We start from the raw sequence: 22,165 nt of genomic DNA, 5'->3' as shown, positions 1-22,165 counted from the left end.
GCAAACCAGTGATTTGACCGAGTCACCAGCTCTAGGGAGGTTGTCGATCAGGACTGAGGAGGTTTTCCCACCCCATTTGGTGTCAAAATATATGAGGTCAGTGGCACAGGTTTACATATTGGAGTTTTCCTTCTCCTAGATGGATGACATGACTAGATCTACAGGTCCATCAGCACCGAGAGGTTTATCTCTGCATCTGGTTTCAAAGCCAGGTATTTCTACATCCCTGCATGAGTAGTTAGGATTAATAGTTAGCATCAAAGATGATTAGTATCTGCTTTGAAGTTACATTCCTCAGAATAGGATTAAGATTGGAAGATGTGGATTATTTACACATTTTAGATGGAAAAGCTTCGGGGTATGTATGAGTATAGGCTGTAGAGTTAATGTTAATATCTACTAGGGTTCAACTAAGATTAAATATGGGTTGAAGATTAAAAAATACATTGGAAAAATTTTAGTATAAAGAGTTAGGATACGATTCGAAATGTATTTTAGGTGTTAATTTTTGTGTAAAGACAGTCACCAGTACTATTTTGAGTCAGAGTTTATTTGAGGGCAGTTTCTCAGCTTGGGACAGTTGACAACAGTTGGTGGTCCAGAGGTTCCCAGGACAGATCGGAAAGATTAAAGTCGAGCAGAAAAAGATAGAACTTTAGCAGATGATATGAGATGATCAATTGACCGACAAAGGTATCTCGACATACAACGCTTAGGAAAAAGGGGGCTTTATCATGCATGCTCATAGTACAACTGATTTATACATGTACAGAGTTGTTTTCGTTTTTGAATTTGTGTTGAATTTTTTATATTTATAAGCTAGTGTTCACGATAATTGCTAGCCATATATATATATGATGGGCCTTCAATAAGTTTCCAGACTTTTTTGTATAGGCACTTTTATTGATAGTACACATGTAACGCCTCCATGCAGCTCAGCTCAGGTGCATAGGCTCGTGATTGAAATGCACCTGTAGCCGATACCTGTGGCGTTACCCGTGGTTTCGTCTAGTGGTCGAATTCGTTTTCGGGTCGTCGTCGGTCTCCTTCCGGTTCTGCTTTCAAATCAGCTTCCAACCATCACCTGGGCTATCGGAGAAATATATTGCATTCACAACGGCGTTCTAATCAAAGAAAAGAAAGTCAAAACTTAATTGGTTTTTCTTAACATAGAATTGATTATTGTCTTTGATTTTACAAATAATAGTTCCACACTGCCTAGTCATGCAACTTAGGGGGCTGGCAGTTTTTTTTCTTTTACCAAGTTCTCTGTTCTTCATCTACCGTCAGTCTACGGGAAGGGATCAACAAAAACAGACACCAATTAGCCAAGTGTTTTGTTTTTATCAAATCAGTAATTCCTCCGTCCACCTTTTTGGAGTTATTCTTTCTTTCTTTCTTTCCTCTCCCTCTCTCTGTTTCCCTGATTTCTATTCCTCCTTTCGGCTTTATCTATCCCCATTTTTAACCCTCATTGCACTGAGGTGTTCCTTATTAGGAGCTATTAGTCACTCCCAGGTCGACAATGCCAAGCTGTCAGTTTAAGAATCTGGATTTCTTCATATCGCTCAACAGAGGGCCCAAAACAACCTTTTCGTTGTTAACAGATTTCCAACAATAAGATCAGAACAATTATTTGTTTTTTTTTTCTCTCTCTGACAAAATCCCATAGACATTTCTGTTTAAACAACATCAAACCATCATCATCATCATCATTAGAATTCAGCTGTGCGAATTTCTCTGAATTCGTGTCGACTAGCAAGGTCACTCGGCATCGCTCGGTCCGCATCATGCCACACACACATGAAACTCTTTTGAAGTGATCTCCTCCAGCTGCAATTCACTTGTTGTAGCATTCCAACAACTCCTGGAAGGCCTCATGGAAGTCCTCTTGAATGAGCGTGTCAATGACCCTCATCACAACTTCCTTCATTTCCTTAATTGTCTCATAACGACAGCCTCTAAGGTTTTCCTTGAGCTTAGGGAATAACCAAAAGTCACAGGGAGCAAGGTCTGGACTATAGGGAGGGTGAGGAACTGTCTTGATGCCCATGAAAACGTCTTTCTTTCTGATCTTCTCTGAGCATCCTTGGGACAAACTTTATGCTCATCTTCTGCATCCTCACGAATAATTGTGTGTACAGTCCCCACACTAACATCAAACTATGCACTTATTTTCTCTATCAACACACGACGATGCTTATCCATGAAATTCTTTTTTTGACCAATCAACTCCAGTTGTTCTGACTAACTTAGTCCTCTCACACCTCTCACCATCGCTCACAGACCCCTTGCCTTCCTTGCATTTATCATGCCACTTAAAAAACTTATGCCCAATTCATGCAAGATGGTCCAAAAGCAGTCTGAAGCATTCCATACGTTTCTGTGGCATTTTTTCCAAGTTTAAAACAGAATTTTATTGCAGATCGTTTTTCTAAAGTGTCCTCACGTCCAGATTGCATTTTTGAAATTCACCAGCTGTGGCAATCGGGCTTTAGTAGGGTGTATTCCAATTCCTACTGTAGCTGTTCATTTGAACCTGATATCATAAAACTTGGTCAGTCACCTCATAAGATGTATATAAATAAGATACTGAATTTTGATCTGGACTATAGGGAGGGTGAGGAAATGTCTTGATGCCCATCTTGGTCAAATAGGCTGTGGCAAGGATGAAGTTGTGGACTGGTGTATTGTCCTGGTAGAAATGTCACTGACCCGATTTGAAGGAATCTCTTTCTGAACTTCCCTGAAACCTCAACATGGTATTCCTTGTTGACTGTCTGTCCAGTGGGATTCCTATGCATGTAGATCATACCCGTGCTGTCAAAAAAAGGGATCATCATAAGTTTCCAGGTGGATTTGCCCTGTTTGGCTTTCTTGAGTCTGGAAGAGTCAGCATGCTTCCACTGAGAACTGTCTCTTGGTGAGAACTAAGAGTGAAGAGAAATTATTGTTGATCATCCCTTATCTCTACTGTCCAAAGTTTTGTTACTCTATTACATAAATCTCACCTGCTGGTTAAATGTATGGGCCCTCTTGCACTTTAGGCAAATGGAAATTAGGAAGATAGAAAAGGAACAGCAGTTGTTTGACACCGGTTGAAAGAATGCAATTTGATTGGATAAAGAAATTATGACGTCATTACTATGAAATATTGATAAAATTTAAAAATTGTGGATTTGCCCTGTTTGGCTTTCTTGGGTCTGGAAGAGTCAGCATGCTTCCATTGAGAACTGTCTCTTGGTGTCTGTGTCATAGCAGTAGATCCAGCTTTCATTGTCGGTCACCAGAGCATCAAGAACTGCGGGATCTAAATCGATGTTCAACCATCTCACTACTGTCATGACAACGTCTTTCTTTCTGATCTTCTCTGAGCATTCTTGGGTTAAACTTTGCGCAAATCTTCCACATCTTCAGCTCCTCGCGAATAATTGTGTGTACAGTTCCCACACTGACATCAAACTGTGCACTTATTGTCTCTCTATAGGCACACGACGGTCCTTATCTTTGAAATTCTTTATTTAACAAAATGACTCGTCACAGCCTCTTTCATCTCAGCAGTGTTTAAGGTTTTCCTTGAGCTTTGGGAATAACCAAGTCATAGCTAGCAGGTTCCGAACTATAGGGAGGGTGAGAAACTATTCTGATGCCCATTTTGGTCAAATCGTCTGTGACAAAGATGGAATTCTGAACTGGTGCATTGTCTTGGTGGAAATGCCACTGACCCAATTCAAAGAGTGCTGGCCTCTTCCGACAGAATCTCTTCCTGAACTCCCTTAACCCTCAACATGGTACTCCTTGTTGACTGCCTGTCCAGTGGGGATGCGGTGCATGTAGATCATGCCAATGCTGTCACAAAAAGGGATCCTCATAAGTTTCTTGGTGGATTTGCTCTGTTTGGCCTTATTGGATATGGGAGAGCTAGCATCCTTCCACTGGGAATTCTGTCTCTTGGTCTCTGGATCACAGCAGTAGATCCAACTTTCATCGCAGGTCACCAGAGCATCAAGAACTGCGGGATCTGAATTGATCAGTTCAACCATCTCTCTGCTGTCATGACAACGTCTTTCTTTCTGATCTTCTCTGAGCATTCTTGGGTTAAACTTTGTGCAAATCTTCCACATCTTCAGCTCCTCGCGAATAATTGTGTGTACAGTTCCCACACTGACGTCAAACTGTGCATTTATTGTCTCTATAGACACATGACTTCCTGCCTGCCTTGAATCTCTTATACCACTCAAAAAATGATCTTCGATTCGTGCAAGATGGTCCAAAAGCAGTCAGAAGTTTCTGTGGCATTTTTTCCAACTTTAAAACAGAATTGCATTGCCTATCATGTTTCTAAAGTGTCCTCACATTCATATTGAATTTTTGAAATTCTCTAGCTGTGACAATCACGCTTTAGTAGATTGTATTCCAATTCCTGCTGTAGCTGTTTATTTGAATCTGACATTTTAAAAATTGGTCAGTCATTTCATAAGATGCATAGCAATAATATACTGAATTTTCAAGAGTCTACAACAATTTTAAATGTCTGCACAGTTAAATTGTCGCCCTAGAAAAGACAACATGTTTACATGTATGTTTAAAATAACTTTTCGTATTATGATTACAGATTGTGAAGCAGATAAAGGTCAATTATGAAAAAATAAGGAAAATTACATATGAAGACTCCTCTCAAAGCTTAAAAATATAAAATAAACATTGAGTAATCAGAAATATAAAAGAAAATCTAAATAAAAAAAGACCGTCAAAATATTTCAAAGTAAAAAATTAAAAAATCAACCAAATTGAAATGGATGAAATTATGATGCATATGTTTGAAACTGTTATTAAAAGTGCTTCACAAACGAACCACACGCACATAAATAAAAACGAAACACATATACACATACACACGAGTACAAATAGTTGCAAACATATATATTCATGAATGTGTGGGTGTTACCGCATTTGTGCGGTAACATCCACACATTCATGAGGTTTGAAATAGAAAGCTGACTGAGGTAGCTTTGTCTCTTTGAAGCTGTCCCTGTCTGCTATTTGATCCATTTGCATGATTTTTTTGGTGTATGATGTTATCTGCCGTTACGGGTACGCACATCTTTTTGTTCTTGTTCGTTTCGTATTGGGAAAATTCTGGACCAGTAAATTGTATTAAAAAGGATTCGAAAAAAAAAAAAATAATAAAAAAATAAATAAATAAATAATAAAATTTAAAAAAATAAAATAAGATAAATAAATGAATAGATAATAAAATAAAAAATAATAAAAAATAATAAAATAAATAAATATTTTATAAAACTCTCGAAAAAATGTTTCATTAAAATTGTTTAATTGTTCTGAAAAAAAAAATTATTTTATAAAAATCCAATGTTGCTTTAAATTCAGATTTGTTTTATTAAAATTATATTTTCTTTCACAAACTTTTCAATAAATGTCTTTTCAATCATATTTGGATATATTTTTATACAATGTTTTGGTGTTTGTTATTTATTTGACCAAGTAACTTTTTGGCCTCGGGCCAAGATAAAAAAAAAAAAAAAATGTGTGCGCACACACACACAAGCAACCTATATTTAAAATTTCAAGTGTTTGGACCCAAAATTGGCGGAGGAGTTTGGTAGAGTTTTCAAAGATCAAATCGTTGAACTTTGACCCCTTGACAGTCAAATTTCTGGCCAAAAACCAATTAAAAAGATTTCCCCAAATCTTAATACCCCTTATGTCAAATCTCGAGTCTCTAGACTGAAAATTGACAGAGTTATTTGGAAGGGAAAGACACACACACACACACACACACACACACACACACACACACACACACACACACACATATATATATTTTTATTAAAATGCTGGGAAATGATTAAGTAGGTTTAACCCCTTAGAGTGAATGTGGTGTTGTGGTAAATGTTGCCAGTCAAGAGTAAGACTCCAAAGTTTCAAATTACCATCGTTACAAAGACCCTGCATCCCCCTCCCCAAACTTCTTGTAGGGTCTTGTGTCTAAGTTTGTTTTTGTTTGTGAAATTTTTACTTTTAATTGTTAAAAATTGATTGTAACTTTTTTTTTTTTTTATAAAACCGGAATAAACTATATAAACAAGATCAAAGTGTGATATCTGTTCTTCAGATGCTACACTTCAATTTCTTGTTCTCTATCAGTGAAGGAGAAATCCTTCACGACTGAGACAATTTTTGTTCCTTTTCTCCACGTTAAAAAACGACCCTGGTGTCTAACTCTGTCCCGTGGGGAGGCACTGTAAATAGGACCAAGAAGAAATTGAAGTTATCGCCCCCACCCCTAACAATGGCGCTCGCCCGACTACTGCAGAAGTGTCTTTGTAATTTTTTTTCTCACGTAACGATGATGAGGGGAGGTTCTGTCATGATTTCTCCATTGCTTATGACCTCACTCAGATTGTTCACGAACCCACTCGTGTGCCCGACAATGACGGCCAGTATGCGAGCCTACTAGACCTTTTTCTCACAACTTGCCCTGAACTATGTTCAGTTTCTGTTCTGTCGCCTCTTGGCTCTTCCGACCACTCTGTTGTATCAATTAAGATAAAAATGAAATGTAATAAGTCCCCAGATGTACCTCTCCATCGTACAGTATATCGATACACTAAGGCTGACTCGGATAGCTTCCGTACATTTATATCTGATCTACCTCTGCATTCCATGTTTAAAAAGGATGTGTCCTCTATAGTATTAGACCTGACGGAATGGTTAATTGTAGGTATTGACCGTTTCATACCCTCAAAAAAGTTTCAGCAAAAACCTAACAGCCAGCCATGGTTTTCTCCAGAATGTGCTGCTGCCATTGCGCACAGAAATCACTTTTTCCACTGTTTCCAACGTAATAGATGTATGGAAACTAAAGCCGCTTTCAGGACTGCCAGCAACCATTGTAAGAAAGTAATAAAGAATGCAAGAGAGTTATATGCTCAATCTGTTAAGTCCAAAGTAGCTGAGCAGCGGCTTGGTTCCCACCAGTTTTGGCAAATAGCAAACAGAATCCTGAACAGAAGCGTGTGCTCTATCCCAACTATTATCAATGGACCTGAAGTAATCTCGTCAGCATCAGACAAAGCCAAACTCTTTGTCAAGAACTTTGCAGCTAATTCTACCCGCCAGCCCCAATATTTCCCCCTGTATCAGAAAACACGCTATGTGATATACATATATCTGTACGTGATGTTGTCAAGCTAATCAAAAACCTTGATTCCAGTAAAGCAACTGGCCCTGACGATATTCCAATTATAGTACTCAAAAAAGTTCAACCAGAACTAGCGCCCATACTTACAAAACTGTTTAAACGTTGTCTTAAGGAGAATAGCTTCCCATCACCCTGGAAAATCACATCAGTATGCCCTGTATTTAAGAATTCAGGTGATCGCTCATCCCCCTCTCAGTACAGGCCAATAAGTCCCCTGTGCATCATGAGTAAGTTGCTGGAATCTGTGTTAAATACAGAAGTAATCAACCATCTCAACAAAAATAACCTTCTTAGTGACACTCAATATGGTTTCTGTTCTGCTAGATCTACAGCAGATGTGCTTACAGTTATATCTCATAGGATTAGCAAATCTCTCGACGGAGGCAACCTTTCTAGGGCAATTGCTCTTGACATATCTAAGGCCTTTGATAGGGTATGGCATAAAGGTTTACTTCACAAGATCTCTAGCTATGATATAGCTGGGAATGTCTTCTCAATTATTAAATCATTTCTTTCTGATAGGTTCATAAGAGTAGTAGTTGAGGGGCAAAAATCAGAAGCTCACAGTATTAATGCTGGTGTCCCTCAGGGGTCCATCCTGGGCCCAACTCTTTTCCTGATCTACATTAATGATCTTTCAAATCATATCCTTACATCATTTGTAGACATTTATGCTGATGACACTACCATTTATGGTAGCATACCTAAGACAGTAAACGACCAAGTTCTCTCTGATTCTCTCTCCTCTGATCTTGAGCACGTGGTACAATGGGGAAAGGAGTGGCTGGTTACTTTTAATGCATCTAAAACCAAGCTTCTCTCTTTACATCATCAACATTCTGATCCACATCTGGCATCAATTGAAATGAATGGCTCTCGTCTTCAGGAGGCCTCAAGTTTTGACAAGCTTCTGGGCTTAACAATTACTCCTGATCTAAAATGGAACACGTACATCAAATCTGTTGCCAGGGCCGCTGGAAAAATGGTGGGATCTTTCTATCGATCCAGTAGATATCTCACTGCTGATGCAATTCTCTATCTATATAAGAGCCAGGTACGTCCAAGGATGGAATACTGTTGCCACATCTGGGCAGTAGCTGCTAGAAAGGACTTGTTCTGCCTTGATAGAGTTCAAAATAGACTTTGTAGACTCGTAGGAGATGTCCTTTTCTCTTTCCTGCAACTCTATATCACAGAAGAGATGTTGCGAGCTTGTCTCTGATGTATCGTTATTTTCATGGAAAGTGTTCGACTGAGCTTCAGTCTATGGTCCCCCCTCACCAAACTTTCACAAGAAACACTCGTCTAGTTGAAAACACTATCAATAATTCTTCCCACTCTTTATCTATGCCTAAAGCTAAACGTAGATTCCATGAACAAAGCTTCTTTCTTAGAACTGCACGCCTGTGGAATTGTCTTCCGTTTTCCTGCTTTCCAGCTGACTACAATATGGTTGTCTTCAAGTCTAATGTAAACAAGTTCTTGATGAGCCGTTCCATAGAAGTTAACAAATTTACCGAATTTTCATTAATAATGATTACTATATTTTCCAATTTCTACTGTACATGCTTTAACCCTTATCCTTGAGTGGCCTCTTGGCCTTGATAATGTGGTGATGCCTGTGTAAAAAAAATAAAAAATAAAAAAATAAAACGATTTTGCAATTTCGTAACCTTGACATTTATCGTTACTGTAAGACGCGTGATGTCATGAAGGATGAATGAATCTTTTGACGTCATCCATTTTCAAGAAAATTTTTTTTTTAATTTATTCATTGTTTTCATCTGCTCTTTCTTCCCACCCCTCCTCTGTTTCTCATTTTTCCTCTTTTTTCGTCTTTCTCGGACCCCCCTCACACACACACACTCACTCACTCTGTCTCTCTCTCTCTCTCTCTCTCTCTTCTCTTCTCTTCTCTTAACGTTATTTGTTTATTTCTGATACTTCCCTTATTTGCCTATTTTTATTACGTCATTCCCATGAATATCACACACACACACACACACACACACACACACACACACACACACACACACACACACACACACACACACACACACACATATGTATATATTGTCATAAACATTATGTCAGTTTAATTATATTTCGCAATGCTATGATCATAATGAACAATTTAAAATATACGCACATATATAAATAAATACATATATAAACACATAAATACATGTATAAATAAATAGATATATATAAATAAATATATATATAAATAAAAGCTTCATTTCAATCCTGAAATACGATGGAAACCTGTAGGAAAGGTGCCTGCACGGATAGTCTGCAGTGAAGCAAGCGTTGCGCAATTCCAACCGCACCTCTCCTTGACCGGCATTCCTTGAGTCCAGCTGCAATGAGAAATCCAGAACGACTGAAAACGATGCCGAGATAATCAACCCATCGATTGAAGGACAGTCAAGTTTTTAATTGAACCATCGATTTTAAAAGATTGATTGATTTCATTAAAAACAAAATGTTTATGTGTTAAAAAAAAAAAAAAAGGAGAAGAAATTTATTTAAAAATAGAAGACAAGGAATAATAAGGAACTTTCAAGAACTTTAATTTGTCATCGTCAGGATGCCCCCAAAGAAGAATGAAAATGGGAAGGAGGCGGCCGCAAAGTCGTCCGCCGTCGTTTTACCCGTAAAGACGTCTACGCAAGTCTTAGAGGCAACCAAAGAGTTCTACACAATACAAATTAGGGACCTTGAACAAAGGCTGAACAGGTAATTACACACGCTATATATATATATATATATATATATATATATATATATATATATATATATATATATATATATATATATATATAGTGCAGAGAGTGATCCGCGCTATTTTTTTAAATCGTATTTCCAAGTTTAATTAAAGTTTTATGATATTTTTTTTATTCAATTGCAAGGTTGAAGTATAGAATAGGTACAAAACACTCTCCCCTCCCCATGTTAAGAATGGCTTTTTAAAATAATAACGTTATTATTTACGTCCGGATCACTCTCTGCACTAGTACCATATATATATATATATATATATATATATATATATATATATATATATATATATATATATATATATATGTGTTTACTGTTTTTTGGGAAAGAATTCCAACAAAGTGCTCGATTGCAAAGAAAAAACCTTTTTCGATATTCTGAGCTTCTGTACAATTTTAAATATATATATATATATATATATATATATATATATATATATATATATATATATATATGTGTGTGTGTGTGTGTGTGTGTGTGTGTGTGTGTGTGTGTGTGTGTGTGTGTATAGTGACAAAACCAAAACAACAAGCAGGAATAACTTCATATTTGTATTTTTTTCGGATATTACAATTGTTTCGACATAAATCAGACAATTAAAAATTTTATACCATTTAATATATATATATATATATATATATATATATATATATATATATATATATATATATATATATATATATGTATATGTTTTTATTATTTCAACCTCGAGGATTTTTACTTAAATCATTAGAAGTTGTTTCAATAGACAGGACAATAAAATATTATCCTGCCGGTCTCGTCAGACGATCTAAGCCAAAATAAATTAGAAGGAAAAAGATTCTTTTAAGCTATGACGTATGGGTATTAAAAAAAACCCCAAGAGTTGAAGTGCTGGATAGAGAGGGGAGAAGGAACAGTGAGAGTAAAAGAAAAAGAAAAGGGATGGGAGTGGGGGAGAAATATAGATATATAGTTAGAATTGAAATTAAAAATTAAGAATAGAAGGAAAGAAATTAAAATGAATCAAAATTAAGAAAGGAGATTGTTTGTTAAAAAGGGGAAAAAATAAATTGATAGCATATGTAAATATAAAATATAAAATAAAGTAAAAACGTAAAAAGATAAAAAAAAAAAAAAGAAAGGGAAAATATGACAGTTAGAAAGAGAAACAGAAAGGGATAAATAACGAAGAAAAGTATATCTAACACGTGGCAAGAGAAAAACCAGCAGTAATTTGCGTGTGTCAGCAAAGTCATGATTGGTGGTCCACCGATTTATTGGAGAGCGACCAATGTTTTCAGTGGCGTCCGTGTGTCCGTTAGTCCGAACGATTGTCAGATAACCATCCGTTAGTTTTTCCTGAAATTTTGCCACAAATTGTATTTCATTAAATAGATGCGCACAGTAAAAAAAAATATGTTTTTTGCGAAAATTCCCGTTGCATCCCCAGGGGCTCAAAAAGAAGTCAAAAATGCCCCCAAATGGCCAAAAATGACACGTTTTGACCCATAACTTTTGATCCATTCATTAGATTTTTCTGAAACTTTTTCAAATGTGGAGCCCATTATTCTTAATATAAATCCAGTATGGCTGACCTTGGCAAAATTCTGGTTCGCATCCCCGGTGCTAAAAACACCCCGTTTTGTGACTCTTTTTTCATATTTCTCAACAAAAACTTGATATGTCTGATTATATAGTTGTTTTTCACAGTGGTCAACTCAAATATACATGTGTTAAAGCCTGAAACTGCACCGTTATCCATTTACACTGGGATTCGGCGTCTCAAAAGAGGTCAAAAATGCCCCCAAATGGCCAAAAATTACACTTTTTGCCCCATAACGTTTGATCCATCCATTAGATTTTCCTGAAACTTGGCCAAAATGTCGAGGCAATTGCATTGTTCTTAATATAAATTCAGTATGGGTGACCCTGGCAAAATTTTGGTTTGCATCCCTCTGGGACTTTTAGGGCTAAAAAAAACATGCCTTTTTGGAGCTCTTTTTTCATATTACTCAAAAACTTGATATGTATGTCTACATAGTGGTTTTCCATGGTGCTGAATTCAAATATACATGTCTTAAGGTGTGAAACTGCACCGTTTGTTCATTTTCACTGGATTTGGTGTTCCCAGGAGCTAAAAAGGGGTCACAAATGTCCCCAATTTGTCAAAAATGACACTTTTTACCCCCATAACTTTTTCCTATCCATTAAGAAATTAGAAAATCGTGACTTCTGGAAAATCTACAACAGTGTAGTAAATAATGGGCAATCAACAATTCCCCCACTAACCAACAATCACAAGGTTGTTTGCTCAGCAACCGACAAGGCTAACATGCTTGCCAATCGGTTTGCCCCAAATTCCACACTGGACCCTATCAACCACCCCCTACCTGACTTTCCTATGCGGACAGACGCCATGCTAGATGATCTGAAAATCACCCCCTGCTCAGGTGCATGCTATCATAAAAAACCTTGACACTTCAAAAGCATGTGGACCCGATCTCATCCCAGCTGTGCTATTAAAAAAGTGCTCAGCTGAAGTAGCTCCAGTTCTCTCCAAACTCTACAACAAATGCCTTAATGAATCTTGCTTTCCGGGCTGTTGGAAAATTGCTTCTGTAGTACCAGTATTCAAGAATTCTGGCAAAAGAACTGACCCATTAAATTATCGCCCCATTAATCTCCTCCCACTTTTTCCCAAAATATTTGAGACCTTAATTAACCATGCTCTAGTCCATCACCTTACAGATGTTAAACTTCTGACTGACCAACAATATGGATTTAGACAAGCCTGTTCCACAGCAGACATCCTAACTGTAATCTCTGAACGTATATACCATTCACTGGACAAAGCCGGGGAGGGCAAAGCGGTAGCTCTAGATATATCTAAGGCTTTTGACAGGGTATGGTATGAGGGTCTCCTCAGAAAATTAGATCATACGGTGTCACTGGTAGAATACTAAACATAATTAAATCCTTCTTAGATAAGAGAAAAATCCAGGTTGTCTTCGACGGTCGTACATCTAAACAATATGATATAAATGCAGGAGTGCCCCAAGGGTCTATCCTTGGACCTCTGTTGTTCCTAATATTCATAAATGACCTCCCTGATAAAATTGCCTCTGAGATGGGTATATATGCTGATTACACCACACTCTATAAGAGGCATGACAGGAAAACAAATGAACACATATCTAAAGAATTGGCAGAAACACTAGAGGATGACCTCCGATCTGTAATGGAATGGGGACACAAATGGATGGTAACGTTCAATGCTGCCAAGACTAAACTTGTTTCCTTCAATAACTACAAGAAACCTTCTCTACCACCAATAGCAATGGCCAATGACTCTTTATCTGAAAGTACATCTTTTAAACTCCTTCGCTTAACGTTCACAGGAAACATGAGTTGGAACAATCACATTGAAAGCATTGCCAGGGCCGCTGCAAAGAAAATAGGCTCTCTCTACTGTGCTAGAAAACTACTAACACCCGAAAGTATCCTGTGCCTCTATAAGGCCACCATTCGTCCATGTATGGAGTATTGCTGTCATATTTGGGATGGTGCATCTGCTACTAGTCTCTCACTCCTAGACAAGGTTCAAAAAAGAGTCGCCAATCTAATCTGTATCTAAGCTTCAGCCTCTGTCCCATCGACGAAATCTTGCATTCCTCTGCCTGTTCTACAAGTATTTTAATGGAGAATCCTCTGACGAACTGCAAGCACTTGTGCCCCCACAACCTAAACACCCTCGACAAACCCGACAGGCAGCTAAATCCTATCCCCACACAGTAGAGATCCCTAGATGTAAAAGATCTTTCTACTCCAGTAGTTTCTTCCCAAGAACCGCTAGATTTTAGAATTACATTCCAGGTCCCTGCTTCCCCAACTGTACTGATGTGCAGAAGTTCAAGTGTAACGTGAACAGACATCTTGCTGTCCAAATCCCCACATAGTACGCCAATAGATGTTACCCCTGATAGTAGCCCCCTACACCAAAGTGGCAATGTGCCTTATTTGGGGTGAAAATGTAATAAAAAAAAAAAAAGAAAATGATTTTTCTGAAACTCAGCAAAAGTGTGAAGGCAACGTTGGCCCTTCACACTTCTCACATTCATCATTTCTTCACTATTTTTTGTGGCGTCATCGCACATGCAGCACCAGAGGGGGACCATGCACGCGCGGCTTATTCGGTTAGAGTTTCTGTTGTCTCCAGTTACTGTAGTGGTGGTAGGGGAAGTCCCTTTCTTTTTTACTGAAAATCGAGTAAAACCGCAATTTTCTTAGACGTTTTAAAGGAGACAGTAAGAGTCTACACGCAGGGGACATAACTCTGAAACGAATATTTTAGATAACGTGTTTAATGCTATGGCTACAACATTTGTTAGCGATAGACTGTTTTTTTTTTTTTTTTACTAAAACACAATAGTAGTTGTTCTAATTGATGAATTTTCCTAATTTTTGGATATGTTACTATTTTCAACATGACAATTAAGTACGTAATATTGTTTTTGGCTTAAAACGGCATATTAAAAAAAACAAAAACAATCAATCTATTGTGGCGGACCAGGATATAAATACCCTAACTCACTACAAACGAAAATAATGAAACGAATGGAATGAAGGAAACAAAAACTCAATTGCTGGATAAAATAAACATGTCGTTTATTTTCTGTCAAAAATAAAATGGTTTAGGTGTAACACGTGTTCATTCAGGCGTTGACGACTACATGCGTAGAAAAGAAAGGAATGAAGTCGAGGACAAGAAATGGCCGTCCCGCATGTAGAAAGGGAAAATAGAAAGGGAGTGTTTGCCTCAGCAAAACCGTGCGTTCATGATGGCAGTCGTCCACGTGGAAAAGTCTCCAAGCCAAGAGCTATGGACGCCGAACTTGTCTGGTTGATGAACCCAGGCAAAAGGGAAGAAAAGAGGAAGTTGAATGGTGTTGTGGACTTTTATATCGGGGTGAGTGTTCTCACTGCGCATGTCTAGAATTCCTTTCAGGGGAAGTGACGTTTCCCATGTGTGCGTACATGTGTGCGTATATGTGTGCGTACATGTGTGTACATTAGCGTGTGTGTGTGTGTGTGTGTGTATGCACGTGAATGTGAGTGTATATACGTGAACGTGAATATATGTACGTGTGTGTGTGTATGTGCGTGCGTACATGTGGGTGTGTCTATGAGGATGTGTATATGCGTGCGTGCGTGTGCGTATGTGCGTGCGTACATGTGGGTGTGTCTATGAGGATGTGTATATGCGTGCGTGTGTGTGTGTGCGTATGTGCGTGCGTACGTGTGGGTGCGTATATGTGAGGGAAAACATGTTCGAACACTATCAACTCTATCTTACCAAGTACCCAGACTTTTCTGTATTTTATAAGTACCAGTTATAATTAGGTCGAATTCTGGACTTGCACCATTTTATGCGTTATCTATAAAAGTTCCTGTTTACTTTGCCTCCCCCATGAGGGCAAAGTTAGACACCAAGGTCGTTTTTTTTTAATGTGAGGGAAAGGAACAAAACTAAAAATTGTCTCAGTCGTGAAGGATTTCTCATTCACTACCGTGCTAGAAAACTACTAACACACGAAAGTATCCTGTACCTCTATAAGGCAACCATTCGCCCATGTATGGAGTATTGCTGTCATATTTGGGCTGGTGCATCGAATACTAGTTTCTCGCTCCTTGACAGGGTTCAAAAGAGAGTCGCAAATCTGATAGGCCCTGAACTGGCATCTAAGCTTCAGCCTCTGTCCCATCGACGAAACGTTGCATCCCTCTGCCTGTTCTACAAGTATTTTAATGGAGAATGCTCTGACAAACTGCAAGCACTTGTGCCCCCACGACGTGAACACCCTTGACAGACCTGACAAGCTGCAAAATCCCACCCCCACACTGTAGAGATCCCTAGATGTAAAAGATCTTTCTACTCCGGTAGTTTCTTCTCCAGAACCACTAGACTTTGGAATTCCATTCCAGATCACTGCTTCCCCAACTGTACTGACATGCAGAAGTTCAAGTGCAACATGAACCAACATCTTGCTGCCCAAATCCCTACATCTTGAACCAACGTGAACCAACATCTTGCTGCCCAAATCCCAGTAGTTGTTTCCCCTGATAGTAGCCCCCTACACCAAAGTGGCAATGTGCCTTGTTTGGGGTGAAAATGTAATAAAAAAAATAAAAAAAACTCACTAACAGAGAACAAAAAAATCGTAGTGTAGTATCAGAACAGATACTACACTTTGATTTATATATTTTTAGTTACTCTGAAAAGTTTGCAAACAAAACAGTAATAAACAAAAATGTAAGGCACAAGGCCACTCAAAAATTGGGGAGGGGTGGTCTATGATCATCCTCGTCCCTATACCTTTGCTAGTTTATGCTTGATTCTAGCTAAAGTTCTCATTCACCACAATGCCTCAAGCACACCGGAAGTTGTCCTACCTAAGATTCTCAAATCATATTGTGTGTGTGTGTGTGTGTTTTATCTATAATATAAAGGGCAAAAATCTGTCAAAATGTATGTATGTTTGTATTATGTTTGCCTAAAATTTTCCACAGCAGATAATTTTGCAGGCTAAAAACCAAATCAAGTGTTCCTGAGGTCCAAATACCCTATATATCAAGTTTCAAGTCTGCGGATCAAATATTCAGAGAGGAATTTGGTAGAGAAATTTCACACACAAAAACAATGTCACATATATAATTATTTTTAATACTTAGAGACTCTAGTGTTTCACCTGCAGGGAGTCACAATTACCACCGGTCGGGAAATTCAAACCCAGCCACGAAACCATCTCTGACTCCATTAGCAAAGAACAAACTGCTCAGCCAACATTAATAATATAATCTTCTATAATATAAAGGTAAAAAATCTGCTTAAATGTATGTATGTATGTTTGTATGTGTGTATGTCTTTTTTTTTTTTTTTGTGTAAATAAAAAATGTTTTAAATTGGGTTTAAGCAAGACCCCCCCCTCCCCCACACAAAAAGAAACAAAAAATTAGGCACAATGCCTCTGCGCGAGCCTTTTCTAGTCTCACACAAAAACACGAGTTCACATCTTAAGCTATATTACTTGTCATATACATACGCACACACAAACATACGCGCACATGTACACACAAGTAGATATATTAACGTTCGCGTACATACACTCACATTCACGTGTATACACACACACACGCTAACGTACGCACATGTACGCACAGATGGACAACGTCACTTCCCCTTTCAAAGGAAATCCACACATGTGCAAAAGACCCCTGGAAACAATTATAAAAGCAAGAGCAATAAGCAGCATCTTTCTTTTCCAACCCGCCTTCCAAGGTGAGTCGTCGGCACACCAGCCGCCGCCATTTCAGCAGGCGCTCGCATGCGCGTACCTCACGCCACTTGCTACTATGTGGGACAAAAAGCTAACAGACCGTACGTACACTTTATACGCTTTCTCTCTCTTTCTCTCTCTCTATATATACAACTTGTCCCAGAGAACACCACCGCGTAGCTGACTTCTAACGTGGCACACAGTTTAACTGATGTCAACCCTTTATCTTTTTCTATGTCTACACGATGGACTGCCATTTCTCGTTCCACTACATTCACTCACTTCTCTTCCCACGCGCGAACAAACGACAGTGACTCGAACATGAGATGAACACACATTTCCTTTTTCTTTCTACACCACCAGTTCCGCGACAAACGATGGTTACACCCGCGCGGACATGAACACGTGTTATATCTAAAACATTCATTCTTTCAACAATAAATAAACGACACGTTTATCTTATCCATCAATTGAGTTTTTGTTTCCTTCATTCCATTCGTTTCATTATTTTTCTTTTGTAACGGGATTAGGATTTATATATCCTAGTCCTCTACACCTCAAGCACATCGGGGATCGTCTTACCTAAGATTCCCAAATCATATTGTGTGTGTGTGTGTGTGTGTGTGTGTGTGTGTGTGTGTGCGTGCGTGTGCATACGTGTGCGCGCACGTGTGTTTAATAAACCGTAAAATAAATTGGTAAAGATAAAAGTTGATAAAAAGTCGTTTGTCTCTTTGATAGGTGTATCAGAATTTTTGTGGGAATTTTTGACACCCTTAACACGAAACTGCAAATAAAATATAAAAAACTCGTAATTTCTCTTTTAAAGGTGGGTTGTTTATTTTCTTTATGGATTATACTTCCAAAATAAACTATTAAAGTTGTATAAAACGTAATAGAAATATTTAAAAAAAAATAGTAATGAAATTAATTGAATGTTACGAGTTCAGTATATTTCAATTTTTTAATTTTAAAAATCTATCAAAATTTTTGTATTGATTCTATTTTTACGATATTTTCAGGGTCAATGTGAAATGTTATGCTCTTTCCAATAAACCGAATATAATATTTTAGACAAACGTTTTTTTTTAATTCACCCCCCGCCCCATTTTCAAATTTCTATTAAAAAGTAAATAATTTATGTACCAAAGTTTTATATATCACAAATTGAAGATAAAAGATCAATAAATAATATATTCAAATTTAAAACAAAAAAGTAGTGTTTTTTAGAAATTTTACTGTAAAGTCCGAAGTTTAAAACCTTTTTTTTTTTTTAAACCCACTTTGCTTGTTTTTTTTTTTTTGTTTTTTTTATTATTATTTTAATGAAACCTTGGTCATTGCTCCTTTAGGGCTTGAATTACATTTTTCGAGGAGTTATAAGCTTCGAAATATAGCGGGTGGAATTATTCAATAGTTTTCACGAAATTTCTGACACTGCTAACACTTTGAGATATTAAATTTTTTATTCATTATAAAAGAAATACAAAAGGGAAAATGAACAAGAAATGTAGGCCCAAAGTCAACTAAAAAAACAGGGGGTGGGGAGAAGGTGAGGTTTTGGCTGGTCCATCTCGTCTCTGTTGGAAATTTTAAAGGATTTCTCTCTCGGCCAGCATTTTTTGTATTTATATGGGTGTGTGGGAGGGAAGTGTTCCTACTTAAACCCAATTTAAAAAACATTGGCGGACGTTGTCGAGAGTGCCCCCCCCTCTAAATTCCACAATTTTCATTAAAAAAAAAAAAAACCCTCTTTCCTGTTAATATCATCGATTTCGGACTTAAGTTTCAGATTATAAAAAAAAATTGAAAAAAAAAAAATTCATAACTGTGTTCACATGGAGATTCAGTTTTCAATTATACACGAACTTTGTGACCAGGGTGAATAGATAGATACATGCAGAGAGAGAGAGAGAGAGAGAGAGAGAGAGAGAGAGAGAGAGAGAGAGAGAGAGAGATGGATGAGAATGGGAGGAGGGAAGATGGGGGAATGTTCCTTATTATTTTTTTAACCCCTCTGTTCTAATCCCTATCTTCCGGTTACATCAGAGAGAGTTGCCATTTTTTTCATCGTGGTCACAAAGTTCGTGTTATAATTGAAAACTGAACCCCCACGTGAAAAGTTATGGAAATATTTTGTTTTGTTTTTTTTTCAATTTTTTTTTTTTTTATTCTGATATTTAATTCTGAAATCGATGATATTAACAGGAAATTTTTTTTTTTTTAAAGTGAAAATTGTAGAATTTAGAGGGTGGGTGGGGGGACACTCTCGGCAACGTTCGCCAAAACATTTTTTATTTATAAAAAAAACATTAGAAAAAACATTAAAAAAGAAAACGTTAAAAAAATACATTAAAAAAAAAAAAAAAAAGGCCCGAAGGCCAAGAAATCTCTTATTTATATAAACGTTTGCGCATACGCGAGAAACACGCGCGAAAGAAACAAAACTACTTATATGAATTGGAAGTCGCTCTCGCGTTGCCCAGGTCAGTGCTCTCACCGCTAATCACCATGGAAACGGCAATAACAACAAAACTGCTTGGCTTATTCTGAAAATTATAGACATCACAGGGACTTCGTTTAGTCAGTAAATAATCGCTTCAAATAAACTACATCACATTATTTAGCAATATGTACATATTATTTTGAGAAAAAAAAAAAGAAAAAATAATAATAATAATAATAATAATCATAATAATAATAATAATAATAATAATAATAATAATAATTTAGAAGAAAGAAAGAAAGCAAAAAAAAGGGAGGGAAAAGAAGTTATCATTGTTAATAGGATGCCCGGAAAGAAGAAGAAAAAGGGGTCGGCAAAACCGCCACCGCCATCTCCTCCACGACCGCCTCCCGCGAAACTCACAGAGACCAGCAAGGAGTTTTACCTCATACAAATCACGGACCTAGAACAACGTCTGATCAGGTAATGATGAATATCATTTTGCGGGAGGGAGGGGAGGGGCTCAGGGGGTCTAATATTTATTTATTATTTTGTTTTAATGCTTTTATTTTCATTTATTTATTTATTTATTTATTTTTACCCTAACCTAACCCTAACTTGACTCCAACCCTTTAACACCAGAAGAGAAAACTTCTTGGCCTTCGACCCAAGATTGTCATCTTTTTTTTTGTTGTTGTTTTTATACGTTAATTTTATTGTTATCTTTTTTTTTTTTTTTTTTTTTTTTTTTTACACGTCAATAAAAAATGTTTTAAACAATTGGGTGCCAAGTAGGACGTCCCCAAGTATGAAAGAGTGAATGCGGTATTATGGTGGAAGAAGATCCTAGCTAAGAGAAACTTTTGTTTAGCTCTAGAGTGACAAGGATGACCAACGACCCCCATCTCCCCCCCCCCCGTTGAGTTAGCTTTGTGCCTAAGTTTTTTGTCACGTGTCAATTTTGCAATTTTATAATTTCGTAACCTTGACATTTTTCTTCACCTTTTCTGTCCTCGGTCAGTGGAAAAGAAATCCTTCATGACCGAGACAATTTTTTTTTTGTTCCTTTCAAGAGTGTCCCCTTTTTGGAGAGCTGGATTTTCCTCCACATTAAAAACCGACTTTGTGTCTAACTCTGCCCTCGTGGGTAGGCAAGTAAATAAGGACTCTAACCCTAACCTGGTTTTACATTTGTATTCTGTAATGTCGTCGACTTTTTTTTTTTTTTTTTTTTTACATCTTAAAGGGTGCTTGTTTACATTGGCGATTTTTTTAAACTAGCGCATTTCAGGTGAAAATATTACATACTTACTTGTTATGGCGAAATTAGTATGAATTCCAAAAATTACGAAAAATGATCCAGGAGAAGATTTGCTAAATGTATTTTTAACAAAAAAAAAAAAAACAAAAAAAAAAAAACAATTATACATAATTGTGTTCTTTAAAAAATGTGTTTAAAGATAGTGGACCGTTAATGTATTTATTATCTCCCTTGTTTGTCATGCCGAATTGGTCGATAATTCAATAAATTCTATTTTTTTTATTATTATTTTTCTACTGAATCATTTTCCCTAATTTTTGGAATTTATGCTAATTTCACTATGACACGTAAGTATATAATAATGTTTTCACCTGAAATGCGTCCATTTAAAAAAAAAAAAAAATCACCAATGCACTTCTTTTCATTTCTTACTGTTTTCAAATCGTAAACTGCCATTTCCGGATTCTTCCCTAAATGGCAAATCGGAAACATTCAGTTTCGTATGAGTCCCCAACAATAGAAGTACTAAGTGGTCGGGGTAAGTCGGAGGTGGTTGTCTGACTTGCTATTTGCTTTCTTCAACACGTGAAATGCTTTTATTCATTATTGACTAGAAAAATGTGTTTTACTTGCTATCTTTTGCATGAATAGCTAGAAATACACACACACACACACACACACACACACACACACACACACACATATAAACATGTGTGTGTGTTAGAGAAAATCAGAACAACATCAGTACCCTCGGTTTCAAATCAAAACGAAAGTGAACTATACTTGGGCGCTTACGTTGGACTTTCTTCTGCCTCTGTTTAGGCTGAAGAGAGTTTGACATTATATAAGTATCGGCTGAAGAGAGCTTGATATGGAGACCTAAAACGGTTCCCTATTATCAGGTTTGAAACCGATGGTACCGATGAGTTATCTCATCTAAACTTTATGAAAATAAAAATATAAACAATACGCTCTTATTTAAAAATTTTTTTCCTTATGATAGGAATGCTGGAATCCTTTTTTTCCAAAATATATGTAGGCGACCAAGTATAGTTCACCTGTGTTTTGATTTGAAACTGAGGATATCTATATTGTTCTGATCTTCTGTAATGCACAAACACACACACACTTGTTTT

General features: G+C 37.1%; 1 protein-coding gene across 2 annotated transcripts in view; it reads left to right on the top strand.

The window, feature by feature from the left end:
• Nucleotides 1-9,235: 9,235 nt before the first annotated feature.
• LOC145268677 (cilia- and flagella-associated protein 157-like) overlaps nt 9,236-22,165 on the top strand; it is a 74,133-nt gene continuing 61,203 nt past the window's right edge. The window contains exon 1 of one of the 2 annotated variants that reach the window (XM_080124173.1): nt 9,236-9,964. In XM_080124173.1, coding sequence (XP_079980299.1) covers nt 9,816-9,964 — 149 coding nt within the window. In that variant the 5' untranslated portion in view covers nt 9,236-9,815. Of the gene's footprint in view, nt 9,965-19,863; nt 20,252-22,165 lie in introns of those variants that run through there. The other variant, XM_080124174.1, reaches the window with a different exon arrangement.

Source organism: Euprymna scolopes, chromosome 44, assembly GCF_053919585.1.
Source record: "Euprymna scolopes isolate OS-2025 chromosome 44, ASM5391958v1, whole genome shotgun sequence".
Classification (NCBI taxonomy): Eukaryota; Metazoa; Mollusca; class Cephalopoda; order Sepiida; family Sepiolidae; genus Euprymna; species Euprymna scolopes.
The sequence above is the reverse complement of the archived record's forward strand: the minus strand, read 5'-3'. Positions and strand labels throughout refer to the sequence as shown.